A 21,038-nucleotide genomic window follows, 5' to 3' on the forward strand; every position below is an offset into this window, starting at 1 on the left:
TTAGTTGTGATATCAGGCTGACGTTGGGTTTCGCCTTTAAAGTTGTCCTAATGAAGTCATTAGCACTGCATCCACTAAAAGTTTTGATATATTTACGATAGGAAATTTACAACTTCATCTTACAACTAACATCTTCATGGATGATCTTTACATAATATCATAATGATTTTCTGCATAAAAGAAAAATCTATAATTTTGATCCATACAATGAAATTAAATTTTTACTTTTCTGTTTGATGTTGAGTTTTAATGTCTACCCAAACATTGGATTTTGATGTCAACCTAATTTTCATTTCCAACCAAAACAGAACATCTACTCGACGTTAGGGCCGACATTGGGTTGTAACATGAGGCCGATGTTGGGTTTTGAAGTCAGTCAGACGTTGGGTTGTGACGTCAGACCGAAGTTGGGATTTTGAGACCAGTCCGACTTTGGCCTCTGATGTCAGTTTGATGTTGGGTTTGGATGTCAGTCCGATATTGGGTCCGACATCAGACCATTCTAGTAATCTATTAAGCTCGTAAACCAGACACACTTTTTTGGTAATCTGTAAATCACACTGTGAAATGTATACACTATATAAATATAAAGGGGGAGCGTTGTGGTATAGAAAACAAGAACACGTATAGGCTCTTTTTACAATCGTATCATTTAAACTCTGTATAAGACACTTCTAAGAGCTGACTCAGGAGTTTTGACAGAGGACATTTAGACGAGCTCATCATTTATCTAGTTTTCTCCTTTTGCCACTGACTCCACATAGCAGTAACCTGACCCCAGTGTGGATGAAGCATTTGGAGGGCAGCCAAACACAGTGCCTCTCCTGTTGAGGAACACTGCATCTCTGCATCCAAGAATTGCCAGAACCAGGTGCTTATCTTATTTCCAGGAACTGCTGTAGTTTCTGTTTGTAGTGGTGTAGTTTTTGGACATTTATCTGCTAGAGGATAAAGCACATTAACAGAATGAGGGCAAGAGGATTGATAGCATATTTGATTGTAGGAGGAAAGCAATGCTTTGGGAGACCTACTGTAATCTCAAACGCATGTATGATCATCTCATACTGCAGAATATGATGAATTTAGACAATCAGCATTTAGATCGAATTTAGATCAAATGGATTAAAGTTATGTTACACACCATTACATAATTTAACACCTTCAGGCTTTGCCTAAAACTAGAAATAAAATAATAGGTCAATTTCAGGAAACTAAAGTATTTTATTATGACTAACTAATAATAATATATTAAGAAAATTACTTACTAAGTGTGTAATAAAGAACATTAAACAAAATTATAAAAATTTTAAAATATGAGACACTGCATGTTTCCATTCATAACTATTTACTATTGGGTTAAAAAGAATGAATAAAACTCAAATCAAAGTATAAAATTTGATTTGATTGGCGTTTGAGCGAAAAATGCTAATTCTGTATTTGTTTCAGCCCTGTTATGTCGGACATTTGCTTTTTTATACTTGAATATTTAGCCTATAGTAAGGTTAAAACACATTACTATAACTAGTAATTTAACTAACAAAAGTATTTTTGGAAGACATTGGCTATTTAATGTCATATATCAATTTAATTCATGTTCACGTCAAACACAGTTACCCTCACGAGTCACGACCACCAGCCCACAAGGATCTACTCATCCGAGCCCGGGGATTTGGTTGCGGGGACGCGCAGGTGTCCGGATAACCGCTTGATTGACTGGTGCTTCCGTGACGTCATAAAGGGGGCACCAGCGAGTTTTGCCAAAGAAACGCTTGTGGATCCATAGTGAAAGACTGGGACACGCAGAGCAAATGCAGTCTATAACATCAGATCAGCGCTATATCTACGGTGGCTCCCGGTGACACCATGGCGGGTAAGATCTTACGTTATTCCATGATTTGCTATCCGGTATATTTTATATGGCAACAGAGACGGTGAACTGATACAATACAACCTCCATCTACCGGACTGCACCAGTACCAAGAATTAATAACAAACTCCGAACTAGGAAAACCTCACTTTCCCACAGAAAAACTACATTCATCGTTTATTTACTCTATATTCCTAAACAAAGAGAGAAAAGCCGCTGACAAAGGCACGCGACGGGAAGAGATCCAGGAGCATCGCTGCCTGTGTAGTTTTCTCCGCGGATGGGCCGGAAGATAAGAAGATAGTGTTGACCAAATCTGATTTTGTACGGCGTTTCATAGCTTTCCAAAACTCTTGTGTCACTTTTGAAAATGGCTCGCGAGTAATAAAGTAAATATCCGTTCAATTTGACGGTCAAATACACAGGCGTTATTGTGTTGTTCACAGATAGGCGAATGATCGCAGCGCTGTCTTTTGTGTGTTCAGCTGGACACACAGCAGTGCTTGCTTTAACGTACATGCTTTACAAGTTATCCGTTTTTAGTATTTTTAATTATTTTACCTTACTTGTTTATACATAAACATAAGGTACAACGATGAAAAACCGTCAGTGATTTTTCTAGTTCTATGCATTTCATTTAATGTTTAACAATACATAGCATCAGCTTGCACGGTCAGCGCCATAGCCATATGCATTATTTATAAAGTTTGGTTCACCCAAATAGGCTGGTCCATGTTTTCAGAGTAGATAGTTTACTTTCTAAAGATTCACTTTAATGACAAAGCTAAAAGATATTGCCTACCTGTGCTGGAAACCAAAACGGCTTTAAATAATAAAAAAGCAATAGGCATAATGTATGACAATCTCTACAAACATATTAGACAGCTAAAATACAGTGAGACACAATAGGATATTCTGGGCCAGTATCAATACTGATTTTAACAACGGTTGACTGATTCTGGTATTGGTCTTTGGCTCACATTTTTACCTTTTGTCATAAAATAGATCCCTGTTTCAGTGTTCACAAACACAGGCATACTAACTAGTTTATTGCTGCATTATAAAATCATTTTCATCAAGCTAGACTAGATCTGTATAGCATTGGACAGGTCAACATAAGAGAAGCTCAAAGTTAGCAAAAAATAAATAAAAATAAGACAACATGATAACTTGCAACAAAACTATCTTTTTTACATAAGCACATTTCATGTTGTTTATACAGTATATGCATATGGATTGAAGTTGATAAAAAGTCAGCCAATAAGCATCAACTGTCGCATCTTTACACTGGTGCATCTTTAAATTAAAATTCGTTTAAATCTTACAAAATAACTCTAGATGCTATTTTGCATAACATTCATGAATATTATTTAAAGGGGACATTTCACAAGACTTTTTTAAGATGTCAAATAAATCTTTGGTGTCCCCAGTGTACTTATGTCAAGTTCTAGCTATAGATAATTTATTATAACATGTTAAAATTGCCACTTTGTAGGTGTGAGCAAAAATGTGGCATTTTTAATGCAAATTAGTTGATCTCTGCACTTAATGGCAGTGCCGTGGTTGGATAGCGCAGATTATGGGGCTGTATTATCCCCTTCTGACATCACAAGGGGAGCCAAATATCAATGACCTATTTTTTCACATGCTTGCAGAGAATGGTTTACCAAAACTAAGTTACTGTGTTGATCTTTTTCACATTTTCTAGGTTAATACAAGCGTCGGGGACCCAATTATAGCACTTAAACATAAAAAAGTCAGACTTATATGATATGTCCCATTTAAAACTAATTTGAAGCCAATTTGTCTTGTACTTCCGAATGTAATATCTCTCAGTTATTGTTGGTATAGCTGTGCTCAGTATCTAATTATATATTCTCTCTCTGTTTTCTCAGCTCCAGGGAATGCATGAGCAGCATGACAGATAACTGCATGAAAAGCATGGAGGGTTCAGGACAACCTGGAGCCATAGACGGCAAGTGATGGCTCTGAGATTATAGAAGTATAACACATTGCTAATGTTAAAATTAAAAACATCTCCAGGTCTACTTATAGGCGTGAAATTTACTTTGAATTTAAGGTGGTGTATTCTTTGGGGGTAGAGGTAGAAGCTGAGTATCTAAACTGTTTTAGTGCGTTCTCTGTATCTGTGCGGCAGGCACTGGCTGACGGTGGGATGTTGCCATGGAAACACTTGCCCTGTACTAGGGTGTTGAGTATTTCACCCTGTGCTGTGCCCCCATTGCTTTTACAGCTTTTACAGGCTGCTTTTACAGGCTGTTCGCAACAGTAATTTAAGTTCTTACTTTAAAGAAATAATACACACTGTTAGGTGCTACTAGTTTAGTTTGTTTATGAATACTTCTAAAAGAGAGTGGTCTAGTCCTAGATGCTGATTGGTCAATATTCATTATTTATTCGCAGTAAAGCACAGCTACTTCTACAGTATATGACCTTTTCACTGAGTTACTGTTTGTATTGCTGCACACTGCTTGCTTGTCTTTAACTACATTTTCTGACTGATAGTGTTTTGTTCACCAAACAGTAAACTTTTAAAAAATATCTGTTGTTTTTTCCAGCATATGTGTATTTTTAATTAATGATCAATGCAATCTGTCACTTTCCACAGTCTTTGCAGCCTCTCACAGGCAATGCCCGACTGCCACTCTCTAAGCAATGGCCTGGCATAGCACATCCCCATTCAGATATGGCTTTGACCTGGGTGGACATTACCAGGATATGCGTCCTCTGGGCACTGGAGGATCAGGTTTGGTTCTCTCAGCTTTGGACAAGCGCAGCGGCTTGCGCGTGGCGGTAAAAAAGCTGGTAATGCAGGATGCAGTAAGCGTAAAGCACGCTCTTAGAGAGGTGAAGATCACCCGGCGCCTTCAGCATGAGAACGTGGTCAGGGTGTACGATGTTTTGGGGCCGTCCGGAAACCCCTTGCAATGTGACCTGTCTCGCATGCCTGTGATGTACATCGTGCAAGAGTGCATGGAAACCGATCTGGCTCGGTTACTGGAGCAAGGGCCGTTGCCAGCAGAACACGCCACCCTGCTCTTTTATCAGCTTCTTCGCGGGCTCAAGTTCATCCATTCGGCCAACGTGCTGCACCGTGACCTGAAACCAGCGAACATCTTTATCAACACTGAGCAACTGCTGCTTAAGATCGGCGACTTTGGCCTTGCCCGCATCGTCGACCCGCATTACTCGCACAAGGTAAGATGCATTGCAGAAGGGTTTAACTAATACACTTCGGGGCAGTTTCCCGGACAGGGCAAATCCTAGTCCCAGAATAAAATGCATGTTTGTGCTGCCTTCATTTAAAAACACCTTGTACTGACATATCTCATCATATATATCAGTGCCATTGTTTTGTCTCAAGATGCAAACCTGTATTGTTTGTATACCTGTATACATTTTTACATTTTGTCAAAGATTATTTATAAAACAGAGCTGTTTTCAGCATATGTCAGGATAAATATTACAAAAACGCATTAAAATTTACATTTAGAAATAACAAATAAAATTATTATATATATTTTTGATGATTATGCTTACATGCCATCAAGGTGGATAAAATATTTAATATTTCTCATTCTTTGGCGCAATTGGCGGTTACACCATTTGACATTTTCAGTTCCATGCAGTCTTAACTTTCATAAAAATGGTGCAAATGTAATTTTTTATTGCCCAAAATTAACATAAATACACTATGTGCATTGAAATAAACCTGATGCGTGCTTTTAAAACAAGTTTTTAAAACGATTTTTGAATTTCTCATCTTGCAAAACCGTTTTTTCAGTGACCCATTTAGTGGACAAAATAATTTGCCTGCCAAAAGCAAACGATAGCGTATTAGGAAATCTGTGTTAATTCAAATATACAAGAAATGCATAGAATAACAAAAAAAAAAAGGTAAATGTACTACAGTACCTGTATCACTTATCTGTATCACTTTTGGCTTTGGATAAACGCATCTGCAAAATGCATAAATGTACATAAGTGCCATGTATAACCCATGTAAATGGGGAATAAAGGGCATGTTTGTTCATTTTTAGAAACTATTAGATGTTACTCTGGGCTGCTTTAATGTAATTACGAGCGTTCATTGTGGTTCACCCTGCAGTTTCATTCTGGCCTTAATGAGTAGAAAAGCATTATCTATCAGTTATCATGTGCTGCAGGCTGTTAGGTTATTGACATTGTTAAATTAATCAGTGTACGATTGCATCATTAACATAACAGTGAATAGTTTTTCACTCCTGTCATTAAGCTGTGAAGGAAATCATGCAAAATAGTACTTCAACTGCAATATTAAGTGATATTTTAAATTGTTTTGTCAAAGTTGTTCTGTTATTGCACACGCAGGGGTAGTAATTTTAAGACGGCCTAATCCTAATAGGTAATTTTAATACCTTGTGGGCTCTTTAATGTTGTTTTTATCTGCATTTTCTGCACAAAATCAGCTATGCTTGCAATTCCAGATAATCTGCAAGTCTGTTTTTCCATCAAATGCTGCACTTCAACCTATTATATACGCTAATAATTTGGGGTTAAAAAAGTTTATCTAGACAAACTTTAATTATTTCTTGTTTGATCCAGGTTACCCTAAACTAACCCTACTAATATTATAACTATAATCTTGTTAATCTCTGTCTATAGTTACTTTTTAGCTACAATAATTATGAACAATGACCTGAATGTTATAAGATCTGAAAGATGAATGTGGTACTTTGGTGTGTCATTGTGCTTGTGTATTATTTTGCGGAGCACACTGTGTAACACAAGCAGACTGGGAAGATAACCTGAATGGAGAGCTTTGTGTGAGACAGGACAAGGTGGAGTGGATAATCAGGAAGAAGGATAGATGCAGAGTTTATTAGGGAGACGCTAGAATCATAAACAGCTTTACTCAAGGAATTGCATAAGAACCATTTCGGTTTAATGATGGTGGGCGCGATTCCCAGAAACACACAAATTTATAAAAGATATACTTTGTAGTCACTTTGGATAAACATGTCTGACAAATCCATTAATATAGGGAAAAACATGATCACATACTGTTTGTGTTCTCGCATATACTCTGGCTGTAATTTTGTGTATGTATCAGTGCTGTGGTACATTTGCATCAGTGCGTTGGAGCGCTAGCTCATTTTACCCATTAACTAAGTGGCCGCATCTCTGACTAGCAGTGCTGGGAGCGTCTGTTACCCTCTCAGCATGAAGAGAACATTCAGTTCCCAAATGTAGATGACCATAGATAGCCAAATGGACTATGGATTCACAACAGCATCTGGATCCACATATGCTTACTATGCAGGCAGAAGGCTGCGAGGGTAAACAACTCTTCAGTAATGATGACGTGGATATTGAGCTTCATCTATAATTTAAATAAGGAGGCCTTGTGCTAATTCAGCTGTTATAAGGCAAAGTTTATTATAGATAATGAATTTTATTTTATAAGGAGACCCTCATTATACTCTAAGCTCTAATAAATTCCTTTATAAAGTTTTTTAAAGAGATAGTAAAATGAAAATGCTATTTACATTTACCCAGTAAGTAGTTTGGGCATGGTTTACGAATGCTCAGAGCCGTTTATTGGGCGCTACGAATGTCTATCAAATGCGTTTGTACGTAGCTCATAGCCAATCGGTGTGTCGCATAGACGTCGTCATTGTCTTGCTTTGTCATGTGTGCGGTTCGCAAAATATGTGTTCTGCGCGTCGAGTGATCCTGTGTGCATCACGTGTCTTGTCAAAATAAGTGCCGGCTGCAGACGCGTCTAAAGGGTTTATGATAAAAGAGACGCTCGCGTTTGCCAGATACTCGCATAATCTCATGCGTAATCAGAGTTTACTGTTAATGGAGTGTCTTGCGTGTAGTTTGTGAACGTGAGCGTCTCTTTTATAATAAACGGTTTTGACGCGTGTGCAGCAGACACTTATTTTGACAAAACACGTGATGCATATGGTTCACACGACGCAACAAACACATATTTTGAAAACACGTGACACTTTGAACACATAATTTGAATTTGCGCCCCTCGGAAGAGCAGTCACGAGCCGCCACTGCTTATTTACCATTGAATACCAGGTTGATTAGCTGTTTTTTAATGAAGACCAGCAGCACTGTAAAAAATAAATTGTTTCAACTTAAAAATGAAAGTGTTATTGCTGCATTCAAATTTTGAGTTAATTAAACTTAAAAATATTAGTCGACTCAACATTTTACTAATTTAACTTTTTTGTACTTTAATTAAAATTTAAAGGTAGCATGAACACTTACTTTTTAAGATAAAACATCAAATAATTTTTTACAGTGAGGGGTTGTCAAGTTCTTTGAAGATAGATAAGAGTGAGTATTACTGTTACTATAAATAGGGTACAAAACAGAAGTCCTGCCTTCCAGTTAAAAAAACCACCATCAACTGATAAAAACTGATGATTCTCAGAGTCGTGCGAGGTACTTGCAAACCTGTGCGCATGTGCAGCAGCGGAAACAACCCCGAAACTTAAAAATACATGCAAAACTAAAGTTATGTTCAGGTTTATTTGTTGGTCAGAAAAATGCTGTTTAATTGTGATTGTAGCACGTGATTTTGGAAAATCCGTCTTTTCCCATTTAAGAAGATAGGACTTTAGTCTTGCATGACTGAAATAACTGCCCAGATGTGATGCAGACATGGCCGCCTAGTGGGGTGACTTCCCTTAAGGGGCTTTACATTCACAAACATTCTTTGGTCAACGTGTGTGATTCATGCCATCGTCTTTGTCTTATTTGTTTGACTCATTCTCTGTTGTTATTATCGGTCCCACTTACCCGTAAACAATTATAAAGTTGCGAGTGAAGCAGCTCCAGCCGAACACAAAGGCGCTGTGTGCAAGCAGGAGACTGCACGTAAATATCGCTTTTGTCTGTGTCACCATCACTCTTCAGATCCGGCCTCCCGAGGCAGTCTGCTCAAACCTCACAAATAATTCAGCAGCTGACCTCAGGGGGAAAGTGGGAGGTGAGAAGAAGAGGAAAGGATGAAGAGAGGCAGGAAGGATGAACTGAAGGAGATTGCATGAGGGGGTATTGGAAATCATAGGGTGTCAGCTGTTTCTCATTTAACATTATACAGATGCTGGGTCACTTGTTTTCTGTAGAGAGGAATGGGTTGTTCATATCAATACCCAGGGAAAATATACAGATGAAAACAATACAGATATACATTGAATGCACTGTAAGTCGCTTTGAAAGAAATAATCTGGCAAAAGCATAAATGTAAAAATCTGTGTTTATTCTCTTGTGGTACAATATATTTAAATATTAGTTTTAACTTTCAATATAGCCCTAATTCTGACGTAGAATAATGTGTGAGGCCTACAAGAATGATCCACATTTATTCATTTTCAGACACTTTTTCAAAGAGTCTTACAGTGCTTTGAAGCTTTTTATTTAATGTGTGTTCCCTGGGATTTAAACCTACAACCTGTGTGCTGCTAACACAATGGTCTATCAATTGAGCCATAGGAACATCTGAAGCTTAAAGGGATAGTTCTCCCAAAAATTACAATTCTGTCATTATTTATTTACTCTCATGTTGTTACAAACCTGTATAAATATATTGGTTCCGATGACCACAAAGAAAGATATTTTGAGGAATGTTTGAAAACAAACCTACCATGAGCCCAAATAGCAGGACAAAAGAATTTTGTGAAAGTGAATGGGGCTTCCTTTGTGGTCATGAGAATAAAGACATTTATATGGGTTTGTAACAACAAGAGAGTGAGTAAATTATGACAAATGATTTAAATTTTGGGGTGAACTATCCCTATAAACATTTTTACTTAAAGGCACAATATGTAGGATTTCACCAATAGAGGTCATTTTCAAAACAATAACAGAGGCGAAGCTTAATGACATTATGAAGGAAATTGTAAGAATGGGAGATTTTCACCATCCAGAGATGAATGGAATCTGCTAATCATGTTCACAGATCCAGTTATAAATGAATGTTTTATTACCTGATCATATTATTTTATGTCATCATAATGAAATAGCTGCAAGGCACAACACTCTAAAAATGGCTGGGTTATTTTGAACCCAAAATGGGTAAATATTGGACAGAACACGTGCTGGGTTAAATAAAAAATGACCCAAAGCACGTGTTCTGTCTAATATTTACCCATTATGGGTTTAAAAAATAACCCAGACATTTTTAGAGTGTAGATGCTGTATAACCACCACTTTCGCATTTGTCCAGTCGTGTTGCCATAGGTTTTAAAAGCTGATACCTGATGAAAGCGTGGATATAACTTTATTGATAGGCCACACTGACAAGGGATGAGCTATTATTCAACTCTTTCCGCCTCATTGACGAGTTATCTTGTCTATTAAAAGAAAACATTTGCATGAAAAAACGTGTACCTGGTGAGTTTTCATGTTTATCTGTAATACCGCGATTATCCACTAGATGGCACTTACCCAATTTATAAAAAACTGAAGCAAAATCTTTTTTGTACAAATTTTACACTGTGTATGTTTTGATAATCGTTCTGAATCTGATCTCTAACACAATTCCTTAACAAAAATGCAATTATTTCAGTGTTTTGATAACATTTTTATTTTTTAAGAAAAATACCCAAATTTTAGAGTTTATAAGCAGAGAAAAAATATAGATAAGATAAAACGTTTTCTTTTTCCCCGTATTGTTTGTTTGTTTATTGTTTGTTTGAAAGCAGGGGGTCTGTTCTTTCATTTGATTTATTTGTATGTTTATATATTTTTAGAAGAGAATTTTCCTGGAAGGCGTTTTGTGAAAATCACAAAAATGCTTGCGGGCAACTTTTCAAAAAAGGCTGGCGGGGAATGAGTTAAAAATCCTTTGGAATATTTGGGACAAACTGCATGAAATATAGTTTTTTTTTTTTTTTGATATTTTTATTACAATAATCTTGTGGATTTAAATTAGAGCTGGGCATAGATTAATCTAGATTAATCTCATACAAAATTAAAGTAATTTTTTGCATAACATATGAGTTTGTGCTGTGTGTAATTATTATGTATATATAAATACACACACATTCATGTATGTATTTAAGAAACATTTACATGTGTATATTTATTTATTTATATTTTTATATATTCTAAATTATATATAAATAAAAACGATATTTAAATAAAACATTTCTTAAATGTGTGTGTGTGTATATATATATATATATATATATATATATATATATATATATATATATATATATATATATATATATATATATATATATATATATATATATTTATGTGTGTGTGTGTGTATGTTTAAATATACATAATATTTACACACTTCACAAACTCATATATTATGCAAAAAAATACTTTTGTATGAGATTAATCCCCGGCCCTAATTTAAATATATATTTTACACACTATTTCTTCTATATTTTAGATATTTTCAAACAAGCATACTGTTTTTTTGTTTGTTTCATATCATAATACAGATTTGCCAGCCTCATAGCCTATGCGAAATCCGCTGTGACAGTGTTTACACATTTTTTTATACATTTTAATTAACAAATGAAATAGATGTATCAGAAATCAAAATGTAAATGTCTCAAAAAAAAGTTTCTATAAGATTTTCTAAAAGTTCCCCAAGTGAATCACCCAATGTCCTTTTTCTCAGAAAAAAAACAGAATTTGACTAAACATCAGCTCTCCCCCCCATTATATTCTGCAATAGTATCATATACAAATGCATGTAACAGAGCTGTTATGTGTCTGTATGCAGGGGTACCTGTCAGAGGGAATGGTAACTAAATGGTATCGTTCACCACGACTGCTGCTCTCTCCAAACAACTACACAAAAGCTATCGACATGTGGGCCGCAGGCTGCATTCTAGCTGAGATGCTGTCAGGACGCATGCTGTTTGCAGGTAAATCTCCCAATAACATTTCTCTTGCTCTTGCTTTCTATAGATCTCACAGACAGTTGAGGAATAAGAATCTAACATTCAGTCTTATAGTGTCCTCTTGTGGCTACATTTGGCAGAGAAAAAAAACAAGAGGTTTATGTAACATATCAATCAATGCTCCTTTTGTGTTAGACTTATCGTTTTGTTCAAATAAGCTTTCTTGTGCTTTTTTGTAAAAATTTTACTTGCTTTGGCATTCAGTTGTGCTGATAAACCATGAAATTCTTGCATGTTTACTTGTAACAAAGGACTCAATATATAGAGTGACTGTTGCATCCCAGCATTAGCCTTTCATTTTCAGTTCAGTATTTTCACTTTTTCATAATATAATTTAACTCTTCACGTCTGTGTTTGTAAGGGGCGCATGAGCTGGAGCAGATGCAGCTGATTTTGGATACTGTGCCTGTGATCAGAGAAGAGGACCGACAGGAACTACTGAAGGTCATGCCATCTTTGGTCAGCCATGGCTGGGAGGTCAGGAGGTCACTTCGGGATCTGCTGTCAGATGTGGAGGAGAAAGGTCAGACGACAGACCCTAAACTAAATCTGGACTAGTTACAATTTAAAACGGCTCCTTTCAGTCTAGTTCAGTGCATGTCGTGAACAGTTATATACGGTGTACTGCAACTTGCAACTCAGCTTATTAAACTGTGTATTGAAATGCATATTAAGAGGAAATTTGTAAAATACTGTAGCTTGGTTTGTGTTATGAGCAAATTAAAGGTTGTGGGTTTAATCCCAGGGGCAACACACATATTGATCAAATGTGTAGCTGTATTGTAAAATAAATACACATAAAATGTAATATAAACCGTACAATACTGCCATCTATCAATTGTTTTTTCCATTTAATCTCCATTTCAGCCATTCATTTCCTGGAGTGCATCCTCACCTTTAATCCCATGGACCGTCTGACAGCCGAAGCGGCTTTGTCTCATCCATACCTGAAGAGATACTCCTGTCCTCAGGACGAGCCCATCTCCCTGCAACCTTTTCGCATAGAGGACGAATTAGAGGACAGTACAGTAACTGAGCACAGTCATGCGCTCAGCTCCCAGTGGGACAGGTACTGCACAACACTCACATGTCTAATATTGATGCTGAAACTGATGAAGGAGCATGAGACTGTTTGAATGTTACTCACAGTTTTAGGTCTTCTGACACAGTGCAACAACAACTTTAAAAATAGCTTTGCTTTCAAACGAAACTTTGTTAAAGTCACCATGAAACAGAAGTAGCGATTGCCTTATTTTACACATGGTGACGTATATCCGAGTGAAACCGGCTTCTAAAAATTAAATAAGGCTGAGCTGGACTTGAATCAAAAACTGTTTGAAGTTGGGTCATGTTGCTAATAGCTGCAATATTTTCCCAGACCCCGCCCACCTGCCATACCAGATTTGCATTTTTGATAAAAAAATTTGGCGACTTTAAAACTACACTGTCAGAAAAAAGTACAAAACTGTACCTTTTCTGTGACTGGGGTCTTGTTCTTCACCTCAAAAAAAAAAAAATTTTGTACCTTCATGGGTAAACTGCACATTGAACACATTGTACCTTTTTATACCCTAAGGACTTATTCTGTACTACTTGAAAAAGTTAGGGCGCACTCACATTATCCAAACCACGCCCAGGCATGTTTAACCCCCAAAGCCTGGTTTCTTTTGACACATGTGATCGCTCTGTACTGTGTTGGGGTGTGGTTTGGTTAATCGGCTTGCAGAGGTGGGCTCTTTTTGTTATCTTCAAAACAATCGCATTCCTAAAGACAAAAGCGTGCCCAGGCTCGGATCGCTCAGAGTACAGTGTGAGTGCAGGCTTAGGGAGGGGGGACGATCACGCTGGGGCACGGTTTGGTTGGGTTAGGCCTAATGTGAGTGTGCCCTTAGGGGTATAAAACATTTAACTGTATCTTTAAAAATACATAATAGATCCCTAAGGTACAGTAATGTATCCAAATATTTACAAAATTGTATTATGTTCTGTATATTTTTTTTCAGACAGTGTATATGGCTAAGAAGAGTTTTTAGTTCCTAAATGAATGTCAAATAAAGTGTAAAACAATGCTAAGCACATTCCTTCATTTTTAATAACTGGCTTAAGTCTTGGAAAATGAATATTTTTATGTGCAAATCAAAGGCAGTTTACAATGATGTTGCAGACCCAATAAAATGCTTTATTTATGATTTATAGTAGTAGAGCAGTGGTTCTCAATTGGTTTTTCTTCAGGACCTATATTAGGCATCAATGTAACCCAAAAAAATGTGTTTTAACCCATGGTTGGGTAAAAATACAGACTCAACCATTGGTTTAAATTTAAAAAGTCCATATTTTACTCAACCATGTGTTGAAACCAACCAGTTTATTTGGAGTGTATATTGTAGTTTGTTTATATACAGTACATATATTTGCATCAATTACACTTGATTATATATTTCACTTTAGAATTTTTTTAGTTGGTTCAACTTAAAGTAAGTTACCTGCATGCCTTAAAATTGAGGGTTACTATATCTAAAAAATATTAGTTGACACTAACATTGTACCTTTTTTTTTTTTTTTTTGAGTTGACTACAGTGGCGGTTCTAGACAAATTTCACTAGGGGGGCCAAGGAGGGGCCAGTGTTTTACCAGAGGGGCACATAAAAAAATGACAAGAAATTATATTTAAAGATTATGGGGCGGTTTCCCGGACAGGGATTAGACTGGTCCTAGACTTAAAACACTTTTAAGAGCTCTCCAAACTGAAAACAACTTGCACTGACATATCTTAAAATACATCAGTGCCCTTTGTTTCTCAAAATGCACATGCATGTAATGCTTTTAGTAAGGCATATTTGTTAAAACTAGTTATATTTCTTAATTAAACTAAGGCCTAGTCCTGGATTAAGATAATCCTGGTCCGGGAAACCACCCCTATAGGGCTGGTTACACGAATTAGTTTAAGACAGGACTAGGCCTTAGTTTAATTAGGAAATATAACTAGTTTTAACAAACATGCCTTACTAAAAACATTACTTGTGTGCATTTTGAAGCAAAACAAAGGGCACTGGTGTAAGATATGTCAGTGCAAGTTGTTTTCAGTTTGGACAGCTCTTACATTAATTTTAGTCTAGGACTAGTCTAACCCCTTTCCGGGAAACTGCCCCGTAAACTTTATTTTACTTTGCAATTATATAAATATTTATTTAATACAAGAGTGAGTACAGGTGCAAAAGGGAAGCTTGGCTCTTTTCTAAAGCCCCTCAACCGAAAATCATGCAAGCCTACTCAATAAACTTTATAAAATGCAAACTTTTATAAAGACAAACGTTTGTTTTAGTTTACATATAAATATACATTGCTAGACATTTAGGGACCACAATCTAATCAGTATTTAAAATAATATTAATAATATTAATATTAAATAATATTTAATAATATTAAATTGTAAACATTTTTATATGTAACATTTAATTATATTCCTACAATTTTATGCACGTATAAGTAAGAGCATAATTACAGCGCTTTTTACAATGTGTAAACTTTAAAAAGTTTAGCGAGATGTTGGTTTTGCCGGTTGTTGATGAATAACAGCTGTGAATGATCACAACGCGCTTAAGCAGCTACGTCACAGGAGAACAAGTGAACAGTGTCCCAATGTCAAGTGAGCTAGGGAATGAATTGAGACACTCGCCGAGCAGCACTCGCAGCAAACGCAGGCGGCTACAGTGACTGGGTGCGCCGCTCTAATTTGCCCGTGTAGAACGTTGCGTCGCATTAGTTCCGCTTTTGGCGCTCGCGTGTAAAATCAAAATACATTTATACTTTTTTATTTGGTCAGCACGGGGTGGCCACAGGGGTGGCCAGGGACATGTCTACAGAGGCACGGGCCACCCTTGGCCTCCGTGTAGAACCGCCACTGGTTGACTAATATTTTTAAGTTGAACCAACAAATCTTTTTAGCCAATAAAAAAAAATAACAGCATGCATCCCATTTCTGGACTGCTAAACATTTAAAAAACTAAGAAGATCAAATAAAAGTTGCAATTGATGTTTCTGCCACTGAAAGCTAGATCACGAAAAACTTTAAGACTGGGGAAATGAAGAGTCACAATAAAAGGCAATTTACACAGACAGAGACTGAAGTTTCCAGAAGGGCTGCTAGTGACGTAGGAGAGCGCTGTTTAAATATAGCAACATGTCAAATCCCAGCATAATTAAATCTCACAGCTGACTCAGTGACAACTGAATAGAAATATCATTGTAGTCCTCTGTGGCTCCATATGGGAAGACCCGAATACCTTTCATCACTGATCACAGATGCCAACGTGAAGTGAATAAAACCTGTGAGCTTAAAGCAAAGGTCAAAATGAAAGAAAACTGATCCAGTCTTCCAAACCATCAAACATTATCATACACACCTAGAAATTAGGTAAAAAGCTGTCAACGTGGGTGTACCCTTTCAACAGTACACCCTGGTACTTCAAGAGAGCATATTAGTACATATTAATGTATACATATCTGTACCTTAATAATGGGTTCCGTCCTAGTGGAAGCGTTTGAACTATTTTAAGTTTCTGTAGGTTTTTACTGCAGGTGAATCATCACTATCGACAAAAGCTTTAGCTTGCTTATTTTCACAAATAAATAAAAAAACATTAAAATATTGTACTTACAATGAAAGTCTAGGGCATAGCATTACATAACGTTTAAATAAAAAATGTAAAGCTTGGATTTTTTTTGAAGAGGTTAATAATAAATATTGGCAACACTTTATTTTACAGTGTTTTTTTAGATATATTTACTATGGTAGTAATATAAAATTATGCATAAATACATGTAACTAATCCTTACCCTATAGTAAGTATATGTTGCTCAAAATGAACACCTTAAAATGAAGTGTAACCTAAATATACTTTTAAAGAAATAATGTGTTGGTGGGATCTACTTTATCAGTGTACTTCTGTAGGTGGGTTTTTCTCTATTTATAATATGCACAGGTATAAAATTTGTCTGTACAAGCATGATTTCACATCTCTATACACTTCTTACAGGTATGATGGGAGTCTCTCATCCGAGATTTGCTGGCAGCGGCAGGAGCAGTGCGGATGCATGCAAAGCGTCTCTGAGCTCGGAGAGGCAGAAGAAGAAGTTCAAAGAGATCCACGAGCAAGTTCTGCAGCCCTCCCAGAGGAAGCACAGGTAGATCCTCGCAAATACTCCCACAGCAGCTCGGCCGAGCGATTCCTGGAGAACTCTCACTCGTCTCTTGACCGGGTCTGTGGTCAATTCACGGAGCTGGATTGCGGGCGCTCGTGCGACTACAAAGTGGGCTCTCCCTCCTATCTGGATAAGATCACGTGGAGAGAGGGAAAACCGCAGCATTACTCCGAACCTAAACTAATAATGGACCTGTCTAACTGGAGACGTCACAACATGTCCACTACAAAGGGGAGCAGCATGGAAAAGCTTGTTAATGAACCAGGAGATTTATTCCAGGAGATCTCACGTTGGGTGGAGAGCACTCAGTCGGGGCTTTACTCTCCTGGTTCTCCTCATGAGCCGCTAACCCCACCGTGCTCCCCTCCTCAACCCCTGTCGCCTACAATGCTGCCTCATTTTCAAATGCAAATCCAAGCAGCTTCACTGCTGCCCACCCCTGAACAACTACAAACGGAAATCAGAAGGAGCCCCATGCCTTTCTTCTCCACTCCTCCATCCCTGCTGCCTTCCTCCCCTTCCTCGCCTCATCCCGATTATCCATCTTCCTCCATTTGTTGCGAAAATGACGAAGAGCCTTCACAGATGAGGACTTCAAGAGGGGAACATTTTGACCTGGATGTGTTTATATCTCAAGCTACAAGGCTGTGTGGTCAGAACGAAGTATTGGAGGAGAACTTGGATGCTTCCAAAGATGGCCACAACATTTCAGACCACAGACCTTCCAGAACACGAACTCCAACCCCTGAGATGGTCGATGCTCCAGGGTGTTATAAAGAGCATTGGTGGAAGAATGCATAGACGTTTGAATGATTGTGTATCTTTGAGGCGGCATAAATGAATGTAATAACAAAAGAGGCAAATTTTTAAAAACATTTCTTAAATGGCACTGAGATTCTGTATTGCATCAGAAGTCTGCATCAAAACCTTATTTCTGAGGTACGGACCTCTAAAACGAGGATCTTTTGAAAAAACATCTTGAGATTTCTGATCAAATGTATTTGTTACTAAAAGCCTTTTATGAAATGAAATCTTTGTGCAACACCAGAGAGAAGGCTTTGTTTGGTAATCGTTTCATTCATTCACTGTTTTGTAATAAAATTTATTCTATTTAACACAAATCAGTTTGATTTTTCAATGAAGAGGTTTAATTAACAGAAAGATGCTTGAGGTGTGAAAGAGGTATTTTTTTGTGAATAGCACATCTGCATATTCAGGAGATAATTTCAGATGATTTTTAATTGCATAATAAACCCAAAGCTGTGTCCCAAATGGTATTATACACCAGCGGTTCTTAACTCATTCCCCGCCAGCATTTTTTGTAATTTTCACAAAATGCCTCCCAGGAAAATTTTCTTAAACATATATAAACATACAAATACGTTTCATCCTATCTATACTTTTTCTCTGCTTATAAAGTCTTAAATATGGGTACTTTTCTTTAAAAAAATGTTTTAAGTAATTGCATTTTTGTGAAGGAATTTTTGTCAAAGATCAGATTCTGAACGATTATCAAAACATACACAGAGTTTAAAATTAGTAAATAATTTTTTGCTTCAGTTTTTTATAAATTGGGTAAGTGCGCCATCTAGTGGATAATATTACACGGGATTACAAATGAACATAAAACCTCATCAGAGACCTGTTTTTTTTCATGCAAAAGTTTTCTCTTAATTGACGAGATAACTCGTCAATGGCGGAGAATGAGTTAAACTGGGAGGGGAGTGTGAGATGGTCCCAGACATTTTATAAAATACAATAATTTATTATTTACATTCTGTGTAATTAAACCTTAGAAAAATATGGCTACTTACCAAAAGCATCAAGTTTTATCATAAAGGGGCAATTTCACAATTATTCATTTAATTTACTAATTTTTTTAAGGTAAGTGGTTGCAATCAATTTATTTAAGTTACAAAAAACTTGTAAATGTTTAAATGTACCTTAAAAAAAATTAGTAAATTGAATAATTTTTCAGTTTTCCCAGACAGGGCTTATCCTAGTCCGACTAAAATTCAAGTTTGAACTGCCTTAAATTCAAAACACCTTGTACTGACATATCATATATATCAGTGCTATTGTTCAGGATGCACACCAGTACTGTTTTGCTTGTAAAAACTACATAAATGCCCTAATATAACCAAGACCTAATTCTGGATTAATCTAAACCCTGTCGGAAAAAACGCCCCTTAATGTTTTGTTTAATTTAAAGTCTGAGATTTTTTGCACCATACACAAGGGTTGTTGAGAACCCCTGCTACGCACTATGCACTTAAATTATGCAACTTTGTAATCAAGCATCTACTGTAAGACTACCTAAAAATGTCCCAGTGTCCCATATGACGTTAAACAGAGAGTACAATGCAAGTCTATGAGAATCATTTAGTAAATTCTTCTCTCAATGTCATTGTTAACAGGTTTTGCCCCACATAACCTCAGTCATCGTCAGAATGAAGTGTAATCGTCTCTTTCACGGCATCTGATAGCCCCGCCTCTTTACTGACATGTAAGCAACACTGCCAAGCATTACACAGTTCATTTATTAGGTTAAATAAGTTCATCATCGGGTAGGCTACTTAAAGGGGATTTCTTTTTTGGGATTTCAAATGTGAACACTACATAATGGAGTAGAATAGTGCATATGATCTGGGATGCATCTAAAATACTAAGTGCATCTTAAAAACTGCAGTGTTCAATTTCTGTGTGACAAAACAAATTGGTAACCCTTCACTATAATTACTTGTTTAACAATAGCACTGTAAAATAATGACAGTAAACTATGCATAATTACATGCAGCTTACCTTTAACCCTATAGCAAAGGTGTCCAATCCGGCCCGCGTGATGATTTATACAGTATTATTAAATATTAAATACATATTTTAAAAACCCTTTTAGGCGGGTGTCTAGTTCGTTTTTAATATGAGAGACTTGCGGAAAGCAGCAAAACGCGGAACATAGAGTAAACACGGTGCCCAAAAATCTTGCTGTTTTATTGTTACCGCTCCGCTAAAGATCCACTGATTCCGGTGATCCACTTCGTGTTTTCTCGCCCGCTCCGCAGCATCTCTGTGTCCACTCTCTGCCTGGATAGCGAAGACGACAGTTTCCGAAGTTCGTTGCATTAACAGGTGGATTCATTACATTATATCAGTTGTTAAACCGCAGAATTAGTAATTTGTAAGTATGTTTATGTATTTCTTTCGGTAATGATTTGCTGTCAGTGTTCTAAAAGTGCTAAAAACTTAGCAAGCTAACAAAAACAAAATATCCACATTCTTATTTACGTTACAATGCTTGTCTAATCGATTTAATCTTCCCGATCAGATCTAAGTTAATATAAACACTAAATTTGCTGTTGTTGGCACACTTTGTAGACAAAAAATACAAAAAACACCAATGCCTTCACAAAATAACGACAGAGAACGGAAAGAGAGGCTTTTAGCAGTTCAACATTGCAAACATGGATTCAAAGCTCCATCAAGCCAGCAGGTAAATCATATTGAATATTTAGCAGGTTGTCACACTTTAATTCTTATTATATTTCCCATTATAATCAATTGTCTAAGTTGATGCTAGTAATATAACACATAATATTTATAATACTTTATTAAAACCATAATAATAGTACCACCCCCCATAGTGCCATTTTTGGTTTGGGCCACTGCCCCATCTAGCATTTTCTAAATGACTGTTCTCATTACAAATATATTCCAAAGAAAAGTGAATGGTTTATAAATAATTTTGGCATTGAGGCAAAAGAAGTTAAATTAAAGCTTTTCAACCTAAGGCCAGTGGATTTTGTACAGATGTAAATTTGTGTGTATAGTATGTACAGTATGAGTGTGACCTTATGAAATGTAGTTTTCACAGAGCTGTGTGTTTCTCTGGTTTTCTTGCTAAACAAACTAATTAATTGGTTTGTTAAGTTAATTTTAACACAATTATCAGCACACTAAGGTTTAAAAAAATTATCCGGCCCGCACTTCATGGCGTTATTTACCATCCGGCCCACAGC

The 21,038-nt window shown here is 36.7% G+C and overlaps 1 protein-coding gene across 1 annotated transcript; it reads left to right on the plus strand.

The window, feature by feature from the left end:
* Window positions 1-1,637: 1,637 nt before the first annotated feature.
* mapk4 (mitogen-activated protein kinase 4) lies at window positions 1,638-18,876 on the plus strand. Its single transcript, XM_065247198.1, has 7 exons — window positions 1,638-1,870; window positions 3,763-3,842; window positions 4,497-5,086; window positions 11,640-11,784; window positions 12,182-12,343; window positions 12,688-12,889; window positions 16,857-18,876. The coding sequence occupies exons 3-7, from the start codon at window positions 4,544-4,546 to the stop codon at window positions 17,821-17,823; spliced, it is 2,019 nt and encodes a 672-aa protein (XP_065103270.1). The 5' UTR covers window positions 1,638-1,870; window positions 3,763-3,842; window positions 4,497-4,543; the 3' UTR covers window positions 17,824-18,876.
* Window positions 18,877-21,038: the final 2,162 nt, after the last annotated feature.

Source organism: Paramisgurnus dabryanus, chromosome 11 (assembly GCF_030506205.2).
Source record: "Paramisgurnus dabryanus chromosome 11, PD_genome_1.1, whole genome shotgun sequence".
Lineage (NCBI taxonomy): Eukaryota > Metazoa > Chordata > Actinopteri > Cypriniformes > Cobitidae > Paramisgurnus > Paramisgurnus dabryanus.